Source organism: Acinonyx jubatus, chromosome B4 (assembly GCF_027475565.1).
Source record: "Acinonyx jubatus isolate Ajub_Pintada_27869175 chromosome B4, VMU_Ajub_asm_v1.0, whole genome shotgun sequence".
NCBI classification, from domain to species: domain Eukaryota; kingdom Metazoa; phylum Chordata; class Mammalia; order Carnivora; family Felidae; genus Acinonyx; species Acinonyx jubatus.
In genome coordinates this window covers 6492038-6514138 of record NC_069387.1, presented here as the reverse complement: position 1 = coordinate 6514138, position 22101 = coordinate 6492038, and the positions used below count along the sequence as shown (strand labels likewise).

Here is a 22101-nt window from a genome sequence, read left to right as displayed (position 1 = left end):
GTCACTCTTGCTACACTTTGATGGAGAACAGCCTGGCCTGACTTAGGCAGAGGGTGTAGCAAAGCTTGGCTTTGTAAAATGAAATTGAGATAACTGGAATTCTTTAAGGAACACTACTTACAATGCAAGACGATTTCCTCTTCTTCTTCTTCTTCCTTTTCCTCTTCTTTTTTTCTTAAATAGGCTCCACGTCCAGTGTGGGGCTTGAACTCATGACGCTGAGATCAAGAGTGGGTGCTCTAGGGGCGCCTAGGTGGCTCAGTCGGTTGAGCGTGCGACTTCGGCTCAGGTCATGATCTCACAGTTTGTGGATTCAAGGCCTGTGTCGAGTTCTGTGCTGACAGCTCAGAGCCTGGAGCCTCCTTCCGATTCTGTGTCTCCCTCTCTCTCTGTCCTTCCCCTGCTCGCGTGCTCTCTCTCTCTCTGTCAAAAATAAATACACATTAAAAAATTTTTAAAAATTATATGAAATACCAACAGAATTGAAATGTGGGAAGGATATGAACAGTGTTTTCACATGAGGACCGTATGTTGCAATGGCATGATGCTGTTGGTTGATGTCACATTGAAAAAGGGGAAACAAAACCCCCCTGATGGACCCGGAGGAGGTTGGGTTCAGATACATTCCCTTTTGTTTCTTAAGTGATTATTTTTTTTTCAAAGTTCATTTAATTTTTTTGGTAATCTCTGTACCCAACAGGGGGCTCAAACTCACGACCCAAGATCAGGAGTCGCACGCTCGAATTCCTGAGGCTGCCAGACGCCCCATCTCAGATTCATTCTGTCGTCACTGCGAGGCTCTCTGTAAGCGAAGAAGGGGGCCTGGCAGGCTGGATGGTGTTTTAGCAGCGTGGATCGTGAGGCTTAGATGTGTTCCTGAGTTTGGCCCCTGATCTAACTTCTGGGATTCCGTGCGAAGGAAGGCTCAGAGACGCAGTAGGGTTTGGGGCCCAGGATGATTAGCACAGCGCCATTGATGATGGGGAAAAATAAAAAACGGCTTCACGGTCAGTAGGAGGGGAATGGTAAATAGATTGTTATAGTAAAGATTGCACAACCATTTCAAGTCGTGTTTTCAAAGAAGTTTAATGACGTGGGGACATGTGCTTTCTGCGGAACGGTCAACGAAACGTGAGTTTCTAAGTTCTGCCTGCACTCAAATGCCACAGAGAAGCCGTCAGGAAGGGATACTATACACGCAGAAATGGTTGTGCCTGGGTGTTAGAATTACGAGTGATTCTAACTTGTTCCTTTATAATTTTATTTTCCTAGGTTTCTGCAGAGTGTGCGTGTACCTTTTGTGGGAAGGAAAGCGTAAACGTTGTTGGAAAAGGGCAAATGGGATGTGTCATTCGCCAAAATAAATACGTCTTGTAGTCGCCTGGGTTAAAAAAGGCTTGTTACCTGTCCTTCTAAAGTAAGGTTTAAATCTGCCACTCATCCAGGTGGCTTTCTTTTTGATATTTATAATGTTACCCTTGAGTTCTATTTGAAGTGATGGATTCGGTGCGTTTAAATCGATGTCTTATTTGACAGTCCTCGGTGACCTTTTGATAGTGGCTGGTCGGGAGAATGCATGGAGCTAAATCCCCACGAAGTCATAAAAAACTTTAGCAAACTTTTCCCCCTTTAATAAGTATCAGATAAGCCATTGATACTTGACTGATGTGTTAACAGTCAGTTTTGTGGACTTTTTTCCTCTTCCCTTCCCAGAAACACTTTATGTCTGACTACCTTTTTGAGTTGGAATGATTTCCCTGAATGTATAGATGAAAGAAAACAGGAAGTGATTTTAGTGCGATGCACATAACTTAGCTTGTTAGATCGCTTCTTCTTTGAAATTAGATCGATACAGAAATGCCGCACGTTCTATACAAACCTGCTACATCACAGTGTTTGTTATAAAGTATCTGTGCAGGCTCATGGGGAAGCTGTTAAGTCTCTTTGTGAAATTCCCTAGGTTTTAAAATTCCTGTGTTCTCTTTTAACTAGCTTGCTGGCATTAAATTAAAACGTTTTTAAGACAGGGGCGCCAGGGTGGCTCAGTCGGTTGACCATCCTACTTCGGCTCAAGTCATGATCTCGCAGCTCGTGAGTTCGAGCCCGGTGTCGGGCTCTGTGCTGACAGCTGGGAGCCTGGAACCTGCTTCGGATTCTGTGTCTCCCTCTCTCTTTGCTCCCCCGCTGCTGGCACTCCCTTCCTCCCTCTTTCTCTCTCTCTCAAAAATAAATAAAACTAAAAAAAACAAAAAACTTGTTTAAGGGAGCCAAGAATTGATGGGTATATAGGACATGCTCCAAATTCAGATATAGTCAACTTTGGCCTGTCTGTGCTGTGGGCTAGCTGTACTCTGTAAGACGACAGCCAATAGGACTTATAAATTAATTAAAATTAAAATTGAGATCCACGTGTGGCTGGTGGTTACTGTGTTGGACCATGCAAAGTATGGAAAATTCTATTGGATCTTGCTGGTCTGCAACTAATTCAAATTAGGTAAAAGCCCCTAATAATTTCTGGTTAGCTTTAGGATAGTACCTAGTGAGTGTCCTTCCCTGCCCATCTTCGTCCTAACAGGACTTTGCTTGCCTTATGCTAAAATTAGTTAACCTTCTCTGAATACTCTCCAAATGATTGGAGGAGGCAGAAAAGAATTTACAGGGGGAGGATGCTGATTATATTAAATTTCTTTCAGATAAAAGGGTAATATGAATGCAGCAAATAAACCATTACCACTTAAAAAAAAAGCCTTGATTCATAGAACTTTAGATTTGAAGTTCCATTAATTAATTTTGGGGGAGAGAAGGAGTGAATTCCCTGGAATGAAATCCTCACATGTGTAGGGGAGGGGCAGAGAGAGGGGAGACAGAGAATCCCAAGCAGGCTCTACTCTGTCAGCACAGAGCCTGACGTGGGGCTCGATCTCATGAACCACGAGATCACAACCTGAGCTGATATCCAGAGTTGGACGCTTAACCGATGGAGTCACCCAGGCACCCCAGAACTTTAGGTTTCAAAGGGCCATTGATTTAATCTAATTATGCCTTCATGAGAAGTTTGAGGAACAGAGAGGTTAAGTAATTTGCTTAGGTCACACAGCTCGATGGTGACCTTATTCCTCTCCAAGTTCACTGTTCTTATCACCGAGCCAAGACAACTTTTGTGAGATGCTCCCGTTACTATAATTCTGTCGTTCAACAACTTTAGAGACAAGAAGAGCCAATTATGATAGGATTAATAGCTTTGCACTGGATCACAGGTGTATTATAAAAACAGGAAGTTACCCTTTAAAAACCCGGTTTTCTCAGCCTTCTTTTCACGTCTAAGAAAAAAAAAAAAAGGTCTTTCATTAATAGAAAGTTTTACCTTTGGTCTTGAAGTTATATATATTTTAAGGTCAGAATGAAATACACTTCCTTTTAAAAGTAGCCTTTTGGGGGGGTTCGGGTGTTGTAGTCAGGAAAAGGATTTGCTTTTCACAATCCTGTTTTCGTTTGGCAGATCTTCTGGGCCAGCTGTCACCAGTAAGATTTGCTCCCCCGACAGACTCCACTGGAAGTAAATTTCTGTGAAATGGTCTGTCATTCTCATAGTCGGCGTATTTTCCCCCCTAATTTTTATTTCCACGGGCACTGCCTAGGTCCCATTAGCTGTGGAGGACTGGCTGTGGCAAATGAAGTGATTTCTTCTAAGAACCTGCCTTCCAGCTGTGACAAGATTGTGTTTTGTTAATGTTGGGGCTTCCTGGGCTGCATCTGTCAGATACACCCTGAGCTTCCTTCCTTCTCTTCTCCCTTGCTGTCTTAGTTCAGACCTGCGCCCGCGTTGTTTTTGTTTTCAGTCCTGTCCCTGTCTGTCCGTCTGCCTGGCATCCAGCTGCCAGAGCGACTTTCCTGGAACAGATCTGATCTTTTCACCCCCTGGAATGAAATCCTGACCACAGAGTGGAGCGCAGGGGTTCGGGTCCTCGCTCAGGCAGAACCTTCTCCTCTTGTTGGAGTGCGGCCCGGAGTTTGTTCAGGCAGCACCTGCTCAGGTCCTGCCTGACCATCATCTCGGTAATCCCGGCTCCCACGTCTTGCTCGCCTGTGCTTCTCTGCGTCCGTGGTGTTTCCTGTCACTTACCAGCTTACCATGGTGGTGCGCTCTGTGCGGGCGGTTTGTGGTACTCTGTTTGCTCCGAGTGTCCCACCCCCGATACCTTCAGGGGCTCATCCTTCTGCCTTCCCAGTTCTTGGTGGTCCCCTGACGGACTCCAGTGGATCGCTGTGAGGGAGGCAGTGTTTTCCAGAGCGTGCCCCATCTGCCCCTCTCTTTGTGCCGTCTGGATGCCCCTGGAGTCGGTGGGCATTGTGTCCCTGTGTAGGTGATCCGGTGGTCTGTAAACTCACACACAAGCTTCCATCGTTGCTAGCGGGTGTGTGTTTTAACCCTGTGGGCTCCCTGCATGTGTTCTTGAAGTGGGGGCATGTTGGCAGTTGGGCACCCGGTGGGATGGCCGCACTTGCTTGTTGACGTCGTTGGCAGTTGGGTACCTGGTGGGATGGCCACGCTTGCTTGTTGACGTCATTGGCAGTTGGGCATCCGGTGGGATGACCGCGCTTGCTTGTTGACGTCATCGTTGGCAGTTGGGTGCCCAGTGGGATGGCCGCGCTTGCTTGTTGACGTCATCGTTGGCACTTGGGTGCCCAGTGGGATGGCCGCGCTTGCTTGTTGACGTCATCGTTGGCACTTGGGCACCTGGTGGGATGGCCCCATTGCTTGTTGACGTCATCGTTGAGAGTTGGGCACCCGGTGGGATGACCACGCTTGCTTGTTGACGTCATCGTTGGCACTTGGGCACCCGGTGGGATGGCCACGCTTGTTTGTTGACGTCGTCGTTGGCAGTTGGGCACCCGGTGGGATGGCCGCGCTTTCTTTTCAACACCTGAATTTTCTGCAGATTGCACCGGCGATTGCTCCTTCATTCCAGTGACGTTAGAGATAGACCGGTGACTACTGCCATCCACTGTAAGATCCAGGCACGAGAGCTTGTGAGTCGCCCTGGTGGCCTCTTCTTCCACTCTCTGGTCTGTTGGGTGCAGCGCGAGGGGGACGAAATACCCAGGACTGTGGCTCCCCATAAATTCGTGAATCTGTGTTGTAATGGCGATTGGGAAAGAACTCTCCTAGGAGAATGCAGTTCTGCCTCTCATCGTGAGGTTATTTTAGCAACCTGATGTCGGTGGGGTAAAATTAGCCAGCCTCAATGTTAAAGTGCTGGCTTTGCCAATGCCCTCCATTTTAAATAATCTTGGCACCCATCTATCTGTTGAACGGATTCCTTTATTTAATCCTTCATTTAAAAAGATTATTTAAAGAAAAACACATCCAGTTTCTACTTAGGTTTAAGCTGTTCCCGTATGCACCCAAGTTTCTTGCACCGTCTGTCTTAGTCTGTGCTGGAGGGCAGGATTAAGACTGCTTTGCCTTGTGTTCTCTGCCCCACACAGCGCTGCAGTGAGGGCGTGGTATTTACCTGTCCCTTATGTGATTTGTAAACAAACCACAGAAACCATTTTGGGTCTGGTACCCTGCCTTTCGACCAGGGTTCTCCTGTTTTCCCGGACAGGCCCGGCTTACATTGTATCGCTGGTCCTGACGTCTGCCCCTTAGACCACGTCCCCTCTCATTTTGCTCCAGAAAATATGATAAGCACCCTTGCTCGGAGAGTGTGGAACGAGTAAGAGATAATCTCCTAGTGGTTTACATTTGCCTGGTAATTTGTCATTTCATTTCCTATTCGTGTCCTTACCTTTGCACTAGCAAGATGCACAGATTGCCACTTGAGACCCAGCCTAGACAGTTTTTAGGTTCCTACTCTATGCTAGGTATTTTCTTTCCTTTGTGTTTTGATTGAGAGGTGGCTCTGGAGTCCCCTCCCCTCACAGTGTCTGGTGTAGTATTTTATATAAACAGGTGGATAATAAAATACAGCGAGATTCAATTCCAGCACCACGTGCCTGGTGCGTTTCCCGTCTCCTCCTGTGAGAGCTTTCTGCCTTTTCCCCGCCTTTGCACAGATGGCTGGTACCCTTTCCTGGACCTGTAATTTTGACAAAACCTCAAAATAATGTTCCAGGAAGGTAAACCGAAGAGCACCAAAAGGGATGCGTGTATTCGTGTGCGCGTGTGTGTGTTTGTGTGTGTGTGCGTGTGGTATCCTTAAAGGGTATTTTACTGTGTGGGAGTGACAAAATAGTCTGCTTATAGGTATAGGGGCGCTATCCTTTTCTTCATCCATCCTTGCCCTTTTGCCGATTTGAACTTCCATCTAGCCGTGAGATAAAAGCAGATGCTGAGTGAGTGAAAGGTTTAGAAGCCTCACACGGCTGTGTCTAACCGTCAGCGGGGCCGGCGGCCGACCCCGAGGGGTGTCGTGTCTGGCTCTTCCATGGGGTGTAACGGAAGTGAGCTCAGTTGTAGGTTCTGCGAGAGGCGCCTGTAGTTCTCCCTGTTTTCCCATGTCGTCGTGGCATGCGAGCAAGTGAAGGCGAGCCGTGCTCTTGGAGGAAAAGTCTAATCGGTCAAAAAGCGCATTTGCGAACGTTGGCACTTTAAGTGGGTTTGGAAGTTCCGTGCTTGGGACACAGCAGACGTCTCGGAGGTTTGCCGCTTCACGGCATCGCGAGAGGGGAGCACAGGGGTGGGTGGCGGATCGTCTTGCCAGCCGTGCCGAGGTAGATTGGGGCTCCCCGTGTAGATGGTGTTGGTGAGAAGTGTGTTCGTCTCAGTGACGATCGTGCCCTACGGAAAACCGATGGGTTTCACTAAGCTGGGACCTGTGTGTGGACGCGTACTCCTCAGTCTTTATTTCTGGTATTTTCTATCATCAACATTCCGTTGAGCCTGCGTGTTATAATGACAGGGCAACAGCACTGATCAGATACTGTTATTTTTGGAGCCTCTATAAACCGAGGGTAATCAAGGGCCTCTGATTTCTTTTTTTTTCCTTTGTTGGTTGCCCTTAGGTGATCCTTCCTGCAGGATGCGTTAAGAGAAGAGGGACCCTTACTCGTTAGGCATGGAGAGCGGTTTGTCAGTTTCCAACATGCCAGACCCACTGTCTTCGCCCTTGGAGAGACAGCAGAGCTCAGCGAACGGTAATGGAGGGCTCGACTCAGGTAGGAGTTTCTTTTCTGGATCTGTCTGACCCCTTCGATTTAGTGACCCGTGTCTCCCCGAAGATGTTCGAGGCACAGCAGGGCAGACGTTCCTAGGTCTCTCACGTTGCCCGTTGCTAGGATTTGCTGTCCTGTTCGTCAGCCTGCGGCCTCTTGAAAGTTAGTGCAGAATCAGTATTCCCGATGCTGGACAGAGAGGGGCAGGTGACACCGGAGTGACGGATCCCTTCAGAATCTCAGTGGGTAACCCCGTAAATGTCGACGTTACGTTCATGCCATTTCAGGCGAGGTAGCGGGCATTCCCTCGCTGACTCATTGCACACGGTCTTACGGTGCGCCACGTGCGGGTGGTGGTTTTTGTTCCGGGGGAGGCGGGGCTGGGGGCTCCCGAGTCAACAGTGAAATGCTCCGACTCAGAAGACGCGGCTCACTTTCGCTCAGAACCTCTGGACCGGAACCTGTCACGTGTGGGCACCACTGCAAGGGAGGTGAGAAAGCTGTCGTTGTCTCCCACGTGCCCAGAGAGGCAGGAGAGCGGGTCCGCCCCAGCTCTGGGGGTCCCCGCCTTCTCTCCCCTCTCCAGAACCTCAGCATGTCTCTCCGAGAACTCCTTAATGGGAAAAGAACTTAGGTCATGTGAGTGCGTGGTGAGGTCTGTCTCCCTTTAAGGAAACTAAAACCAGGGGGACAAAACAAAAGAGACTCGTAAATACGGAGAACAAACTGAAGGTTACCGGAGGGGGTTGGGGGAGGGGGGATGGGCTACATGGGTAAGGGGCACCAAGGAATCTACTCCTGAAATCACTGTTGCACTAGATGCTAACTAATTTGGATGTAAATTTAAAAAAAAATTTTTTTTAATGTTTGTTTATTTTTGAGACAGAGGGAGTCCGAGCGCAAGTGAGGGAGGGGCAGAGAGACAGGGAGACACAGAATCTGAAACAGGCTCCAGGCTCTGAGCTGTCAGCATAGAACCTGACGTGGGGCTCGAACCCATGAACCGTGAGATCGTGAACTGAGCCGAAGTCGGGCGCTTCACCGACTGAGCCACCCGGGTGCCCCATGGATGTAAATTTTGAAAATTAAAAAAATAAAATTAAAAAAAAAAAGGAAACTAAATCCAAAGCACACCAAGCCAGTCTTTGATTGAATCTTAATATTTAATCAGTGAATTTATTAGAAAGCATGTTTTTCTAAATACTTACACAGGAATCCGTTTTAAAAAGACACTAGTGGTTTTTTGTTTTTTGTTTTTTTTTTCAAAGGATTGCTGTATTTGCATTACAGCAGCTTAAATAAGGGCAACTCAGCTGTCTGGATCCCGAACGTTTGCTGTGGTGAATTCATGTACAAAATGTTGATCCTGAAATCAGTGGGAGATTTGACCGTTATCCAGAAAAGTCACGAAGTTCGTCTCCATATTTTGATGACTGCGGTCAATGACAGAATTACAGATTGCTTGGTATCATCGAATTGATTACATTACATTTCTCAAGTTGTATCTTTATCTGCAAAAAATCTGGAACCCCCCTGAGATTATTGCCTAAATATGTTGAAAGATGTTAGTGTCTCCTTCAGAATCAGCCCAGTCCTCCACCCCCACCCCTTGTGATTTTTTCTGTATGAAAGCCAGAGTGAGGAAACTTCCAGAGGCATAGTTGAGTGTTGTCCCACAGCGGAAGTATGGAAATTCCTTCCTGAGGAAACTCCGTCCTATAGGCTTGATGTTCTTTAAGTACAAATACGCTTTGTAGAAAAGTCTGTCTTACGTTTCCTGAAAGGGGTTACTTTTCCACTTACGGTTCCCTGGGCTTTCACCGTGACTTCGTTGGATGCACATCTGATGTCTGTTCCCGCATCATTTCTAAAGGTGTGTTTTCAAAACTGTTTAAAAACCAACCGTGTGTTGGCTTTTCATTTTCTTGTAGCTGCAGTAGATCTCGCTAGCTGACGTAGATTTTGAAACCCAGCGGTAATAATAACACGGTGTCAGGAAAATTACTCATCCTACGTTTCCTTCGGGGTGATTCCATGAAAGGGAAGCGCGAGATTCGTTCTGTCATTGGCCACGGTGTGCTTGGGCTGAGCCCGTCACACGGCACTCACTGCATGGAGGCTTCCTTGCTCGTGTGCCATACGCGGCCTGATTTGTATAAGACGTCAAGATGTTTAAAACGAACAGTAGCTCTGGTGCGCCTGGGTGGCACATTTGGTTAAGCGTCCCGACTCTTGACCTTGGCTCAGGTCATGATCTCACGGTTTCGTGAGTTCAGGCCCCACGTCGGGCTGTGCGCTGACAGCATGAAGCCTGCTTGGGATTCTCTCTCCTCCTCTGTCTCTCTCTCTGCCCCTCCCCTGCTCATGCACACTCTCTCCCTCTCAAAATAAATACCTAAACTTAAAAAAAAAAGTAGGAGTTCTGAGTGGCTCTGAATTATGTTAGCATTTGCAGATTGTGGTCACAGAGTTTTTTTTTCCCCTCGTATCTGGCCGATCTGTCCTTTCTCCTTGGGGTTCCCATAAGCTCTTATGCATGGGGGAGACTTACAGGTGGTGCCACAAAGGTGGACCCCTAAAGGAGAAATCCGTTTATGTATTTATTTTTTTTTATTTTTTGCATGTGTTGATTCTTTTTTTTTTTGGGGAGAAATCAGTTTAAAGCAACGTCTAATAGAACTCTCTGTGGTGAGCAGAGGCCGACTTGGGGAAGAAACTCACACTTCGACTGCTCAGAACCTACTCCGGTATGAGTCGTCAGGAAGCGGGTTTTCTCAAGTGGGGCCCCTCTGAGCTGTTGATACCTAAGACAGTTTCGGTGGTGGCCTAGTTGGAGGGTGTCTGGTTCGGGCGTGACACGCTTGGGGCAGCACATCATTTTGGTGACAAGGCTCTTCTGCCCAGAGGCGTTTCAGACGAGACTTACGGATCAGAAGGACGGGAGAAGGCTCGTTCAGTGCTCCTCAGCTGGTTCTACGTTGACCTGGGACAGCTGGGGACGTGATCCTGAGTTGGAACTGTATGGCAGGCACTCACTTCAGGTCCTTCTGTACGTTGACTCCGTTTACCCTTCCATGACCCAGCGAAAGAGCTGCTTTCAGTATCCCCGTTTTAGAGAGGAGGCCACTGGACCACAGGGAGAAGTCACTTGGCCCTTGTGTTGGAGCCAGGATTTCACCGCAGGCATCCTGAGGCTCCAGATACGGTGCTCGGTGACACTGGGCTGTCCCTGCATTTCTGTGCAGGGGGAAGTCACCCTTGGTACATAAATGTGATGTGCGTACCCCCTCTCCACGCGCACACACACTTTCTGGGGCGCCGGCACCACCCAGCTTCTTGTCTGCTGGCCCCTCTCCCCACGTGTGATGTGACACATGCCTGTACCTCCCCAGCACGTGACTACCTGTAGGTGCCCACAGCTCCTCTCTGCCCGCGCGACGGGGCCGAACCACAGAAGCCTCCGCCGGCTGCACCCGGGGGTTTTGATTTCGTGTTTGCATGCCCGATGCCGAGTGGATGCCATTCCTCGTCCGGACGGTCCATCCCTCTGAACTGAGAACTCGAGCGCCAACCAGTGGACTCTGAATCTCACGAACAGCTTTGTCATCTTCCACTTGCCTCTTTTCCTAAGGAAAGCTCCAAACAATCCTCCGACCGGCACTCGAGTCCTGTAAATGAAACAGGCACAGTGTAAAAAGTCCTCCTCCTTTCAGGAACACTGAGGACGTCAGCGGGATGAGCGCAGGGAGGTGAACCGAAGGGCCTCGCCACCAGATGGAACGGACGGCATCGGCACGGGCTGCATAGAGAAGGTCGTGGACCAGAATTGGATTTCTGGAACTCTAGGCTTTTGCCGTGATACAAGCAAGCAGAGCAGTGTGCTGGCGTGGTGATAAATAGACCCCTTGACGTTAGTTTTCCAGGCTGGCCAAACGTAATTTCCTGATGAGGTCTGTAGATAAAGTGGTGTTGTGCATTTAGAACGGGCAGGCCTCAGAGTAAAGAGAATTAGGCTGGAAATGTGGACTGGCTTTTTTTTTTTTTTTTTTGGTGTTAGGAACACACTGAGTGGAGTCCCACAAGCTTTTCAACATTCTTATTAGAAAAATAGAGCTCTCTTACGCTTGGTGCTGGGAACAGGTGCTGTGTGACTCAATAATGTTCCCTGTTAAAAAAAAAACAACAAAAAAGCGGGGTGCCTGCGTGGCTCAGTCGGTGAAGTGTCCGACTTTGGCTCAGGTCATGATCTCACCATTTGTGGGTTCAAACCCCATATTGGGCTCTGTGCGGACAGCTCAGAGCCTGGAGCCTGCTTCGGATTCTGTGTCTCCCGCTCTCTCTGCTCCTCCCTCACTCACACTCTGTCTCTCTCTCTCTTTCTCAAAAATCAATGAATATTAAAAAAATTAAAACAAAGAAAAGACCAAAAAACCCCTCTCTCTAGAATAGTTACTGTCCTTCCCAACCAAGCTGGGTGATTGGATAATTTTTATGTGTTTTCTTTCTTCTGAAAAAAGTCTCTCTGGCCGCCTGGGTGGTCAGACGGGGGTGAGGACCTCTGTGCTCAGTGACTGTCCCCGCTTCCCTGGGGTCGTCCTGCAGCCGTGAACTCAGCCCTCGGATTGGTGTTGGCCAGCCGAGTTTCGTTCGTCCTGTGTGTCTATTTAACGTACTCTGTGGAACTATTTTTTACACCTTGTGATGGTGTGACCAGACTATCGGCAGGTGAAATAGCAAAGGCTTAATGCCTTCCTTTCTCTTCCCTTATTTATGAAGAACACCTAGCACATGAGAACGTGTTCTGTTAAGATTTTATTCACTTCAAACCTGCTGATGCTCCTTTATTTGGGTAGTTAGCAGCCAGGGACTTTTAATAGTCAGCCTTGCAAAGGCAGCCTTATTTCAGACAGTGAAATCAAAACCCAGGACTTGATTACCTCAAAAAAGGTGTGTGAGCCGTTCGTTCATTCCATTTTTCACCATCAAGTGGCTTGCACCTCAACGATTAGTGTTCCTTTTCTGTCTGTTATGAAATAAATATGTTGGTCGCGTAAGTAGCCTTCTGTTTTGCAGAACTGGATGGCCGCTAATGAACATATGCCTGTTTTCTTTTAAGTTGTGAAATTTCCTTGGTGGCGTTTCATGGTCTGTTTTCATGACATCGTGGGGAAAAATGCTTCCCACTGGTGCCTTCGCAGAGGAGGGAGGTTGTCAGGGTTTCCCTGATAAAATGTTTACAGGCTTAAGAGGTTTATGAATCAGCTGTAAATATTTGCTCTGGGTTTATGAGACCTCCGCTCATAAACAGCGTGTGTGTTTATCTGTTGCTCATTGAAACGTCTTTAGAGAATCGGCTGTTGGGGATGTGTGTGCTGGGGGGATGTGCCAGGAGTCACAGACTGGGGAAGACTTCTCGTAGGGGACCCTAAGTTTGCTGTGCGATTTTATTGTCAAAACTACCAGTGTGGGACATAAAAGCTTTATTTTTTAAAATCCCATTCCAGATCTGACTTCTGGGTTGTTTTTAAAAGTATTTTCTCTGGGGGCGCCTGGGGGGCTCAGTCGGTTGAGCGTCTGACTTCGGCTCAGGTCACGATTCACAGTCTGTGGGTTCGAGCCCCGCATTGAGCTCTGAGCTGACAGCTCGGAGCCTGGAGCCTGCTTCGGATTCTGTGTCTCCCTCTCTCTCTGCCCCTCCCCCGCTCATGCTCTGTCTCTCTCTACCAAAAATGAATAAACGTTAAAAAAAATAAAAAAAAAAATTTAAAGTATTTTCTCTGGACTGCAGGGGGCAACAACTCTCCGAAGTGGTGTTCTTTTTTTTTTTCCCCCAAGTGTATTATTTTTGAGAGAGAGAGAGAGAGAGAGAGAGAGAGAATGGGGGGAGGGGCAGAGAGAGAGAGAGATCTGAACCAGGCTCTGCACTGTCAGCCCAGAACCCGCTGTGGGACTTGAACTCACAAGCAGTGAGTTGGATGCCCAGCCGACTGAGCCACCTAGACGCCCCTGAAGCATGTTCTCAGGGGCTCACTTGGGAGTCACAGGGGGGACCTCTCCGTCTCTTGGGAACTTGAACGAGCACCCGAGGGAGCATGAAAGCATCTACGGCCTGTGTATCGCGGGAAGAGAAACACGGTTTGTGATGAATTAAGGTTCGGCGAGAACAAAATGTGGGGTAGGATGTTCGCAGCCTAGGTGGGGGATGTCTGAAGCAGGAAGCATTGCGGGGAGCCGCCCCAAAGCTGAGAAATGTGACCCATGGTCTCGCCCTCACGGCTGATTCCAAGTGACCGAGTCCCCAGGTCCTTCCAGGCGCAGTGATGGGGCCCATCGGAGCTCTGTAGGCCCAGGCACCGGCTGCTGCGGGCAGCTCCTGGGGGCCCTGTCTCCAGGCAGATGTTTCTGATGTCACAGAAGCGGTCACCCCCCAGGAGGGCCCTTCCACCTTCGGGAGCTGTTCATTCACCCAGGGGCTCTGCCAGGACCTTCTGGATCTGAAGGCCCAAGACTGAGTTTTATGCCCACGTCTTCCCCTCGCTGTGTCCTCCTGCAGAAGGACTCCAGGGGCTCTGCGCCCTCTGTTCTCGCCGAGCCTGGCTGCTGCCTCCCGCCTCCTGGCTTGGCTCTGGAATGTTCTAATGCTCGCCAACACAGAAGCCGGCCCTGGAGTCCGCCTTGGACCCTCCCGGAGGAGGAACGGGTCGTGGTGGTGGAGTGGACGTGCCCCACGTGAGATCGGGCAGAAGGGTGACCAGGAAGGCGCCTGGGAGGCGTTCCGGCTCGAAAGCAGACAGCCTGGGCCGGACTGCGGCCTCTGCGGCCAGACAGTTGCGTGGTCCCGGTGGCTCCCTCGCCTTGCGGGGCTCCCGACTTCTCTTCCGTGAGGTGGGGATGGTAGTAAGCGTCTGTCAGGGTTCTTGGAAGGAAGAAATGCGGTGCTGCCTGCAAAGCAATGAGCAGAGAGCTGCCAGTCCAGGACAGCGTGGCTCTTAGGACACTGCCGTGACCGTGTGGTGTCTCTGTGGGGCTCCGTGCGTGACCCACAGCTGGAGCGGGCGAGGCCTGCCGGTGGCGTGGGCTGAGCTAAGCTGGACAAGTAGGGGGTGCAGCAATTCCAGACCTGCTTTGCGACAAGTTAGCCGCCAAACAGGCACCTCGCCAGCCCCCCTGAGCACGTAAGTGCTGTGCGGGGATGCCTCTGGCTGGTGCCTCAGGAAACAGACTTGGTAATCGATGCTTGCGGCCTTTTGGAGACAAGAACTGTGGGTCAGACCACCCACTGGGTGACCCCCGCCACCCCCCCTCCCCGAGGTACTTTCCAGAACATAACTGTGTCTCAGAGTGTCTCTCGTTGGCTGGCGGCTAGAGGACCCGCTGACTTTTTTCGGGGAGTGTGTTTCCAGTGGAAGGACTTAAGTCCCTGGATGCAGCAGGATGTTGGGAGAACGACAAGGGAAAAAGGTTTGCTCTTCAGATGGCTTTCGTTTTTCTCGGACGTTTAATTGCAAGCCACTCGACGGGGGTAGGATCTGCGGAGGCCGTGCTTAAGCAACTTTGATTTAGAAGACAAAACGTAAGGTAACTGCGTTTAGCCTCGCGTCATCCGGCTTTACAGAAATGGCCTTCTGTCGATTTCTGAGACGCCGCGGAGCCTCCCAAGAAAATGACTTTTCCTACTGACAACGAAAGAAACCTCTCGTGGAAAGAAAGGCAGCGATAGCCCGCAAGAACAAGGCTTCCTTTCTTAGAGTCCCCTGTTGTCGATCCGGCTGGCCTACCTGCCAGGATATACCACTTCTCCATCAGCGACGTGACCAAAAGCAGTGTTTATTCTTGGCCAGTGACATAGGCTTCTTGCCTGTAGAAGACACACAGGCTGAACATCCACACCCGTGGCTCGGTATTGCAAGAAAAGAGAATCTAAACTTTTGAAGCTCTTGCCTATCTGCATGTGTGGGTACCCCCGACTGCTCTGTGTTCCTTATGATAGCCCTGCAGATAGGTGAAAGTAACGTTTACAGCTCATTAGTTCTTTGCATTTGAAACTACGCCATAATGTCGTTACCTGTACTTCAAGAGGAGTTATCTGGTGCCTTTTGACGATAGAGATTGTATCTTACGCACAGCCTTCAATGCCTGGAGAATTGTTTGATTGACAGCTGGTCGGCTTCTGTCACTAACTTGCTAGGTGACCTCACATCTTGGAGCGACCCTTCTGGACCTCAAATAGTGTTTTCCTTGGAATCACGTCCGGGCTCGTGCTTCCTAATACGGTCCCTTACAACACCAACAATCTGTGCTGTCGTTTTGTAACCTCCAGCTGTGGTAAGTGACCAGTGCTCAGAGGTGTTCATCTGTACATTAAGGTGCCTCCTCAATGCCCAGTGGTTTCCTTTACCTGGTCCTCGACCTCCTGGAAGCATGAAGTGCCCACAGTGACAGTGGCTAATTCCAAGTGAATACGCTAACACGCGGCAACTGTGCCCCGAAACAAATCTCATTTTGTTTGCCTGAGAGCACACTTAATTTTACCCTGGATTTTGCCGGGGTAGCTCACGTAGAATTTCTCCAGTGTTTCCTTTTCTTAGTCAACATTCTGCAGTCAGCACACGATGCTGTGCATGTAATAGTGTTCTCCTAACCTGTTGAATTTGCTTGTCTCCTGCATCACGGATTTCCTGCTTTTCACTGAGGGCCGGTGCCGTTCCATTCTCCGCTCTGGTATTGATATTCTGACTGTATGTATTTATTTATTTTTTTGTCTTTTCAACAGAAGAAGGTTCAAGCCTGGAGGAAATTGGCTTTAACTGGGGAGAGTATCTGGAAGAAACGGGAGCCAGTGCGGCTCCTCACACGTCGTTCAAACATGTATGTGACATGCCTTCTCTTTCTGCATTTGGAGGGTGGGAGGGGCATCTGCAGGAAGATGCTGAACCTTGGGGAAGAAAAGGGAAATTGAGCCAGGATTTCTTAGAAATCAGGAGGAGATACGGACACATGTCTGTTTGCTTTTCGCAGAGAGCTGTGGGGAAGATGGGCCTTATCCTTGTACGTTATCTCTTCTGATAACGGGGGGCTGGGCCTGGGGAGGGGGAGCTCAGCGTGTACCTTATCCTTGTTCTGTACCCTAAACAGCCCGAGTAGACACGGCCCGAGACAGGAAAGATTGATTGATGCAAGTAAAGAGCCAGCAAACTAGGCAAGTACATGTGAAGAGTAATAGTATCTCAGGAGATGTAATGGCCGTGTATTCTCTTAGTTGGAAATGATATTTTTATTTTGACGGGACACCTAAAAGTCTTCTAGCCATTTGGGGGCAGAGGAGTGAAGTTAGAGGAAATCCCCTGTAAATATTCAGGGCACATTTGTATCAAGCCAAAAAATCATTTTCGCAGTAATATTCTTTGAGCAATGCAAATAGTGTGCCCAGCCAAGGGGAAGTCCCAGGAAGTAAAAGATCGAGGTCTTACCAGATTTTTGCTTATGGGTGAGATTTTTGGTCATATGCCATTAGCAAGGGAAAGACTGAATTTCCAGGACTGGAGTTCTGAGGCATTACAGTTTCTTTGCTGGAAATGAAAATTTAATTCCAAGAAACATTTTTTTTTTCTTCTTTCTGGGCTCTCCGGGGCAAAGACTCTTAGCCCGAGTGTGGTGAGCAAACTGGGGGCACATTTCCAGCCTGTTCTTGCTTTTGGCTGTTTTGCCCCTTCAGATTCTGGAATGACTCAGCTAGATCCCTTCAGGTGGTGTAGGAAAGAGGTACTGTCCCACAAACTTTTCCTTCCTTTCTGGGCCAGGAAGTTACCAATATCCCCCCCCCCAACGGAGCCACTCTGTTCTCTTTAATCCTGTCATTTCTCCCACCTCCCCTTTAACCCCAGTGTACTCTCCTGGATGCACGTGTGCAGGGTTTAAAGGAAAAGTGGCGTGGACCCGTGGACAAGCTATGGATAATTCCATCATCTCTTAAGCAGCTGCTACTCATGGATATCAGATGTGTTTGTTAGCTTTCGAACTTATGGCCCACCAGGCTCCAAAGCTTTCTTTTCAGGGGAGGTCTGGTGGATCCTAATGGACTGTAACCGTTAATTAAAAGAAAAGAAAGGAGACCCATTCTCTAAGGCTGTGCTATCCCCGCAGTGGCCGTTAGCCACACGGAGCTCCTGAGCCCTTGAGACGTGTACCATCCAGACAGATGCTGTCGAGGTAGAACACACACCAGATTTCGCAGGCTTCCTTGGGAAGGAAGAATGTAGAACAAGTCATGAATAGGTCTGTGGATTACATCTTGAAATGATGATGTTTGGGATATGTTGGGTCGAGTAAAATCTGTTATTAAATTAATTTCATCTGTTTTATCTTGCTTTTTTAACATGGTTACTAGAAAGCGTAACGTCCGGTTCTGTTCCTCTTAGCGCTGTTCTAAGCCAATAGGAATGTTGTTTTTATTTTTATTTTTTATTTTTGAGAGAGACAGAGAGACAGAGCACAAGCAGGGGAGGGGCAGAGAGAGAGGGAGACACAGAATCCGAAGCAGGCTCCAGGCTCTGAGCTGTCAGCACAGAGCCCGACGCGGGGCTCGAACTCGTGAATCGTGAGATCGTGACCTGAGCTGAAGTTGGACGCTTAACCGACTGAACCACCCAGGCACCCCAGGAATGTTGTTTTTAAGTGCTGTGTGTTTTTTTTTAAGTTATTTGGGGTGGGGAGAGAGAGAGATAGAGAGCGAGCGCACAAGTTGGGGAGGAACAGAGAGAGAGGGAGAGAGAGAGTCCCAAGCAGGCTCCGCACCGTCAGCACAGAGCCTAGTGCGGGGCTTGAACCCACAGACCGTGAGATCCTGACCTGAGCTGAAATCCAGATTCGTATGCTTAACCGACTGAGCCCCCCGGGTGCCCCTTACGTGCCGTTGTCTTAGCAGCTCTTGTAATCTTCCGGATGTGTCAGGCATAGTGACGTCGTCCCTGTGCTTCTCTTTCCTGCAGGTGGAGATCAGCCTTCAGAGCAACTTCCAGCCGGGGATGAAATTAGAAGTGGCCAATAAGAACAACCCGGACACGTACTGGGTGGCCACCGTCATCACCACCTGCGGCCAGCTGCTACTTCTGCGCTACTGCGGCTACGGCGAGGACCGCCGGGCCGACTTCTGGTGTGATGTGGTGATAGCGGACCTCCACCCGGTGGGGTGGTGCACGCAGAATAACAAGGCCTTGATGCCCCCGGATGGTAAGCTCCGGCATCCGGACGCCAAGCTGGCCCGCGTCCCGAAGCCTTTTGGTCCCCGAGCGATCGCCGTCCGTGACGCTTGTAGACAAGCCTGGCAGAGATTCGAAAACCGACGTAGGAGGGAGGTCTGGTGCTTGACGCGACGTGTCTTGAGTTTCAGTGGCTGGAGGGGCTCCAGAGTGAGGGGGGACCTGGGTGCGTTTTTGGACGTCCTCCCAGCCGACCGTGGCCTTCCGCAGACTTAAAGCTTTGGAGCCTGACCGTCACACGGGTGTTGGGGGTGGGAAAGGGGGGCTGAGGGACGCCCATGACTGACGTCTTGTTTCCTCTTTGGGTTGTGTGGCTTTTCTTCCGCCTTAGAGACGGGGCGTTTTGAACAGTGGCATCGAGCATCTGGAACAGGCTTCTCTAGAAGGTTTAACCTGCCTTCTTGCAGGGAGACCGTCAGGGTGTGAGGCATGTAGAAAACCAAACTCATGTGGAGAAATGACATTACTCTCGAGGGAATGGCCAGAGCTTGTGTAGTTGAGATCCATTTCGTTGCTGGAAGACGGGGTACTCCACTGGGGTGACTGTACCCCCCCAGGGGACTTTTGGCAACGCCTGTTTTGGTTACGACAGGGGGTAGGGGATGCTGCTGACATCGGGTGGGAAGGCCGGGTGCTGGCAGACAGACACCCTTGCTTGGACAGGACGGTCCCCACACAGGGAATCGCGGGCTCAAACTGGCCGTGGTGCGGAGTTGGAGAAAACCCCGCGTGTCACACAGGCATGGAAGGAGCCCATGCGATCGTGTACGTGAGAAAAGCTGCGTTACCAAATACTTGAACCTCAACACCTTGTTTTCCGTGTTTGATGACAAGGTGACGCTTGAAGACTTTCTGCACTGATCCTCAGGCGCCTGGAACGTGTCCGTAGGACTGCCTGCCTGTTTCAATTCTGACTTGATGTTTTCATTTCGAACCGACACGTAACGTGTCAGAGCTGAATTCCAAGCTTCTTCTTGTCCACCGTTATGGGCGGTGGCTTTTTCCCGGAACTTTTCGATACTGTATTCTGTTCCGAGTTCCGATAGATCGTTCTTCCGATTGCTGGGAGTGGTCTGGGTTGTGCCTAATTGAGAGCCTGCTAAGAGGCAGTCGTAGTAGACACGTGGAGTTTGAGTTGCATTTCTGTGACATTTGTAAGGACCGACTGCACTGCCTGGGCCTCAGCTGACTCGTGGCTCCTTATTGCCTTGGAAGAAAGAGAGACGGGCCCTTTGTGTCTCTTCTCCCCCGTGGACCTCTTTCTGCTCCTCCCCCAGCGGTTAGCTCACCGGTCCCTTCCTCAGGTAACCAGGGTCAAACCCCGTCTTTGCTCACAAAGCCCCTGGCGCCCTTAGAGGCGATGACATTTGTGAGTGTGCCCCTCCCCCACATCGATAGTTGAAAAAAACCTGAGTCACGATCCACATACTGTAAGATTCATCCCTTTAAGGGTGCGGTTCCCTGATTTTTGATGTGGTCACAGGGCTGTGCAACCACTGTCATTGCCTTTTTTTAAACGTTTTATTTATTTTTGAGAGACAGAGAGAGAGAAAAAGACAGAGAGAGAGGGAGAATGAACAGGGGAGGGGCAGAGAGAGAGGGAGACACAGAATCTGAAGCAGGCTCCAGGCTCTGAGCCATCAGCACAGAGCCTGACGTGGAACTTGAACCCACGCACCGTGAGATCATGACCTGAGCCAAAGTCAGACGCTTCACCCACTGGGCCACCCAGGCGCCCCCCACATTTTCTTTATCTGTTCATCTGCCCATAAACACGTAGGTGGTTTTAATGTCTTGGCTGTTGTAAATAATGCTGCGATGAACATGGGGCGCAGAGCTCTCTTTGGCATAGTGTTTTTGTTTCCTTTGGATAGACTCCCAGTCATGGAATTGCTGGGTCACAGGGTAGTTCTAGTTCTAAGTTTTTGACCAACTTCTGTACTGTTTTCCACCGCGGCTGCACCGGTTGGCATTCCCACCAGCAGTGCTCGGGGGCTCCCGCTTCTCCACATCCTCGCCCACATGTTCTCTCTGGTCTCTGTGACGATAGCCATCCTGCGCGTGTGAAGCGACACCTCCCTGTGGTCTGGATTTGCGTTTTCCTGATGATGAGTGATGGCGAGCGTCTTTTCGTGTACCTGGATGCGCTCTTTGGAGAAATGTCTATTCAGAGCTTCTCACTTTTTCTTGCTTTCTTGTTAAATTGAATACAGTGGACATGCGATTTTACAGCAGTTTTGGGTGTGCAACAAAGTGATTCACCTTCTCTGTATCGTGTGCTCTGCTCCCCACAAGTGTGGCTAACATCTGTCCCCATGCAACGCTGTGACGGTCTCATTGGCTGTATTTTTCATCCCCGCGGTGTATTCACGTCATAACTGGAAGCTCGTACCTCCAGGCCCCTTCACCAAACGCATGAAGGGAAACGAGTGACGCTTCTGCCCATGTTTAAATTGGATTGTTTTCGGCTATTGACTTGTATGGGTTCTATATGTATTTTGGATATTAACCCCTTATCAGTATGTGGCTGCAAGTATTTTTCCCCGTTCCGTAGGTTATCTTTTCATTTTTTAAAAAAGTTTTTTAAGTTTATTTATTTCTTTTTGAGAAAGAGACCGAGAGAGAGAGAGAGAGAGAGAGAGAGGGGAAGGGGCAGAAGGACAGGGAGAGAGAGAATCCCAAGCAGGCTCTGCACCATCAGCGCAGAGCCTGACGTGGAGCTTGAACTCACACACCACGTGTTCACGACCTGAGCCGAAACCCAAGAGTCGGACGCTTAACCCATCGAGCCACCCAAGCGCCCCAAGTTATCTTTTCATTTTGATGATGGTTTCTTTTGCTGTGCAGAAGCTTTGTAGCTTCACGTAGTCTCACTTGTTTATTTTTTGTTTTATTGCTTGTGCTTTAGGCATCCTATCCAAAAAAAAAAAAAAAAACCCCGCCAAGATTGATGTCCAGGTACTCCCCCCACCCCCTGGACCCCTCTGTTTTCTTCTAGGAGTTTTATGGTTTTTGGTCTTACACTTAGGTCTGTAGCTCATTTCGAGTGAATTTTTGTGAGTGGTGTAAGATAGGTTCCTTCTTTTTTAAGACCGAATACTATTCCCTTTGCTTTGAATTAAGACAGCTGCCGAGGTGAAAAGATAACGGTGTAATGCACGATTATTTAATTTCCCCGTGGTCTCTGTCGGCTCATGAAGCAAACCAGTCGCGATGGATGCTTCGCGCTGATGGAATGTTGGGAAGGCGTCAGTGCTGTTTAGGGGACCAGAGGTCTTTCTGCCCGCCCCGCTCTGCACACAGAGGCCCCGTGGTCGTGCCCACACACCCTCGGGAGGGTGCCTCCCTCGCCCCCTCGCCGTCCTTTCTCATCTCCTTTATGACTCGCTCTTAAAGTTTGACGCGTTAGCAGTTAAATGCCCTTGGAAAGGCTGTACTACGATGGTTTCACTTTATATAATAGATTCTCTAGTGAATCGTTCTGGAGACAAGTTCCAGGGTGCTGAATTTTAACACTCTTGGAGCTAATGGGTTCATTTGGTAGAAATGCATGCTGTTGCTCGAGAGAAAGAGAGAGAGAGAGAGAGAGGGCATAGTTTATCAATCAATTCTTCCTCCTCGCTTGGCTGAAAAATGTGGCAGCAGCCACAGTTTCGGAAACACCATCAAATTTGTATCCTACTGA

At 49.4% G+C, this 22101-nt stretch overlaps 1 protein-coding gene across 10 annotated transcripts in view; it reads left to right on the top strand.

Annotated features, from left to right (window-relative positions):
* Positions 1-22101, top strand: part of SFMBT2 (Scm like with four mbt domains 2) — a 220517-nt gene that overhangs the window by 15255 nt on the left and 183161 nt on the right. For 9 of the 10 annotated variants that reach the window (XM_027073367.2, XM_027073370.2, XM_027073371.2 and 6 more), the window contains exons 2-4: positions 7009-7161; positions 15932-16026; positions 18147-18387. In XM_027073367.2, coding sequence (XP_026929168.2) covers positions 7062-7161; positions 15932-16026; positions 18147-18387 — 436 coding nt within the window. In that variant the 5' untranslated portion in view covers positions 7009-7061. Of the gene's footprint in view, positions 1-7008; positions 7162-15931; positions 16027-18146; positions 18388-22101 lie in introns of those variants that run through there. The other variant, XM_053225236.1, reaches the window with a different exon arrangement.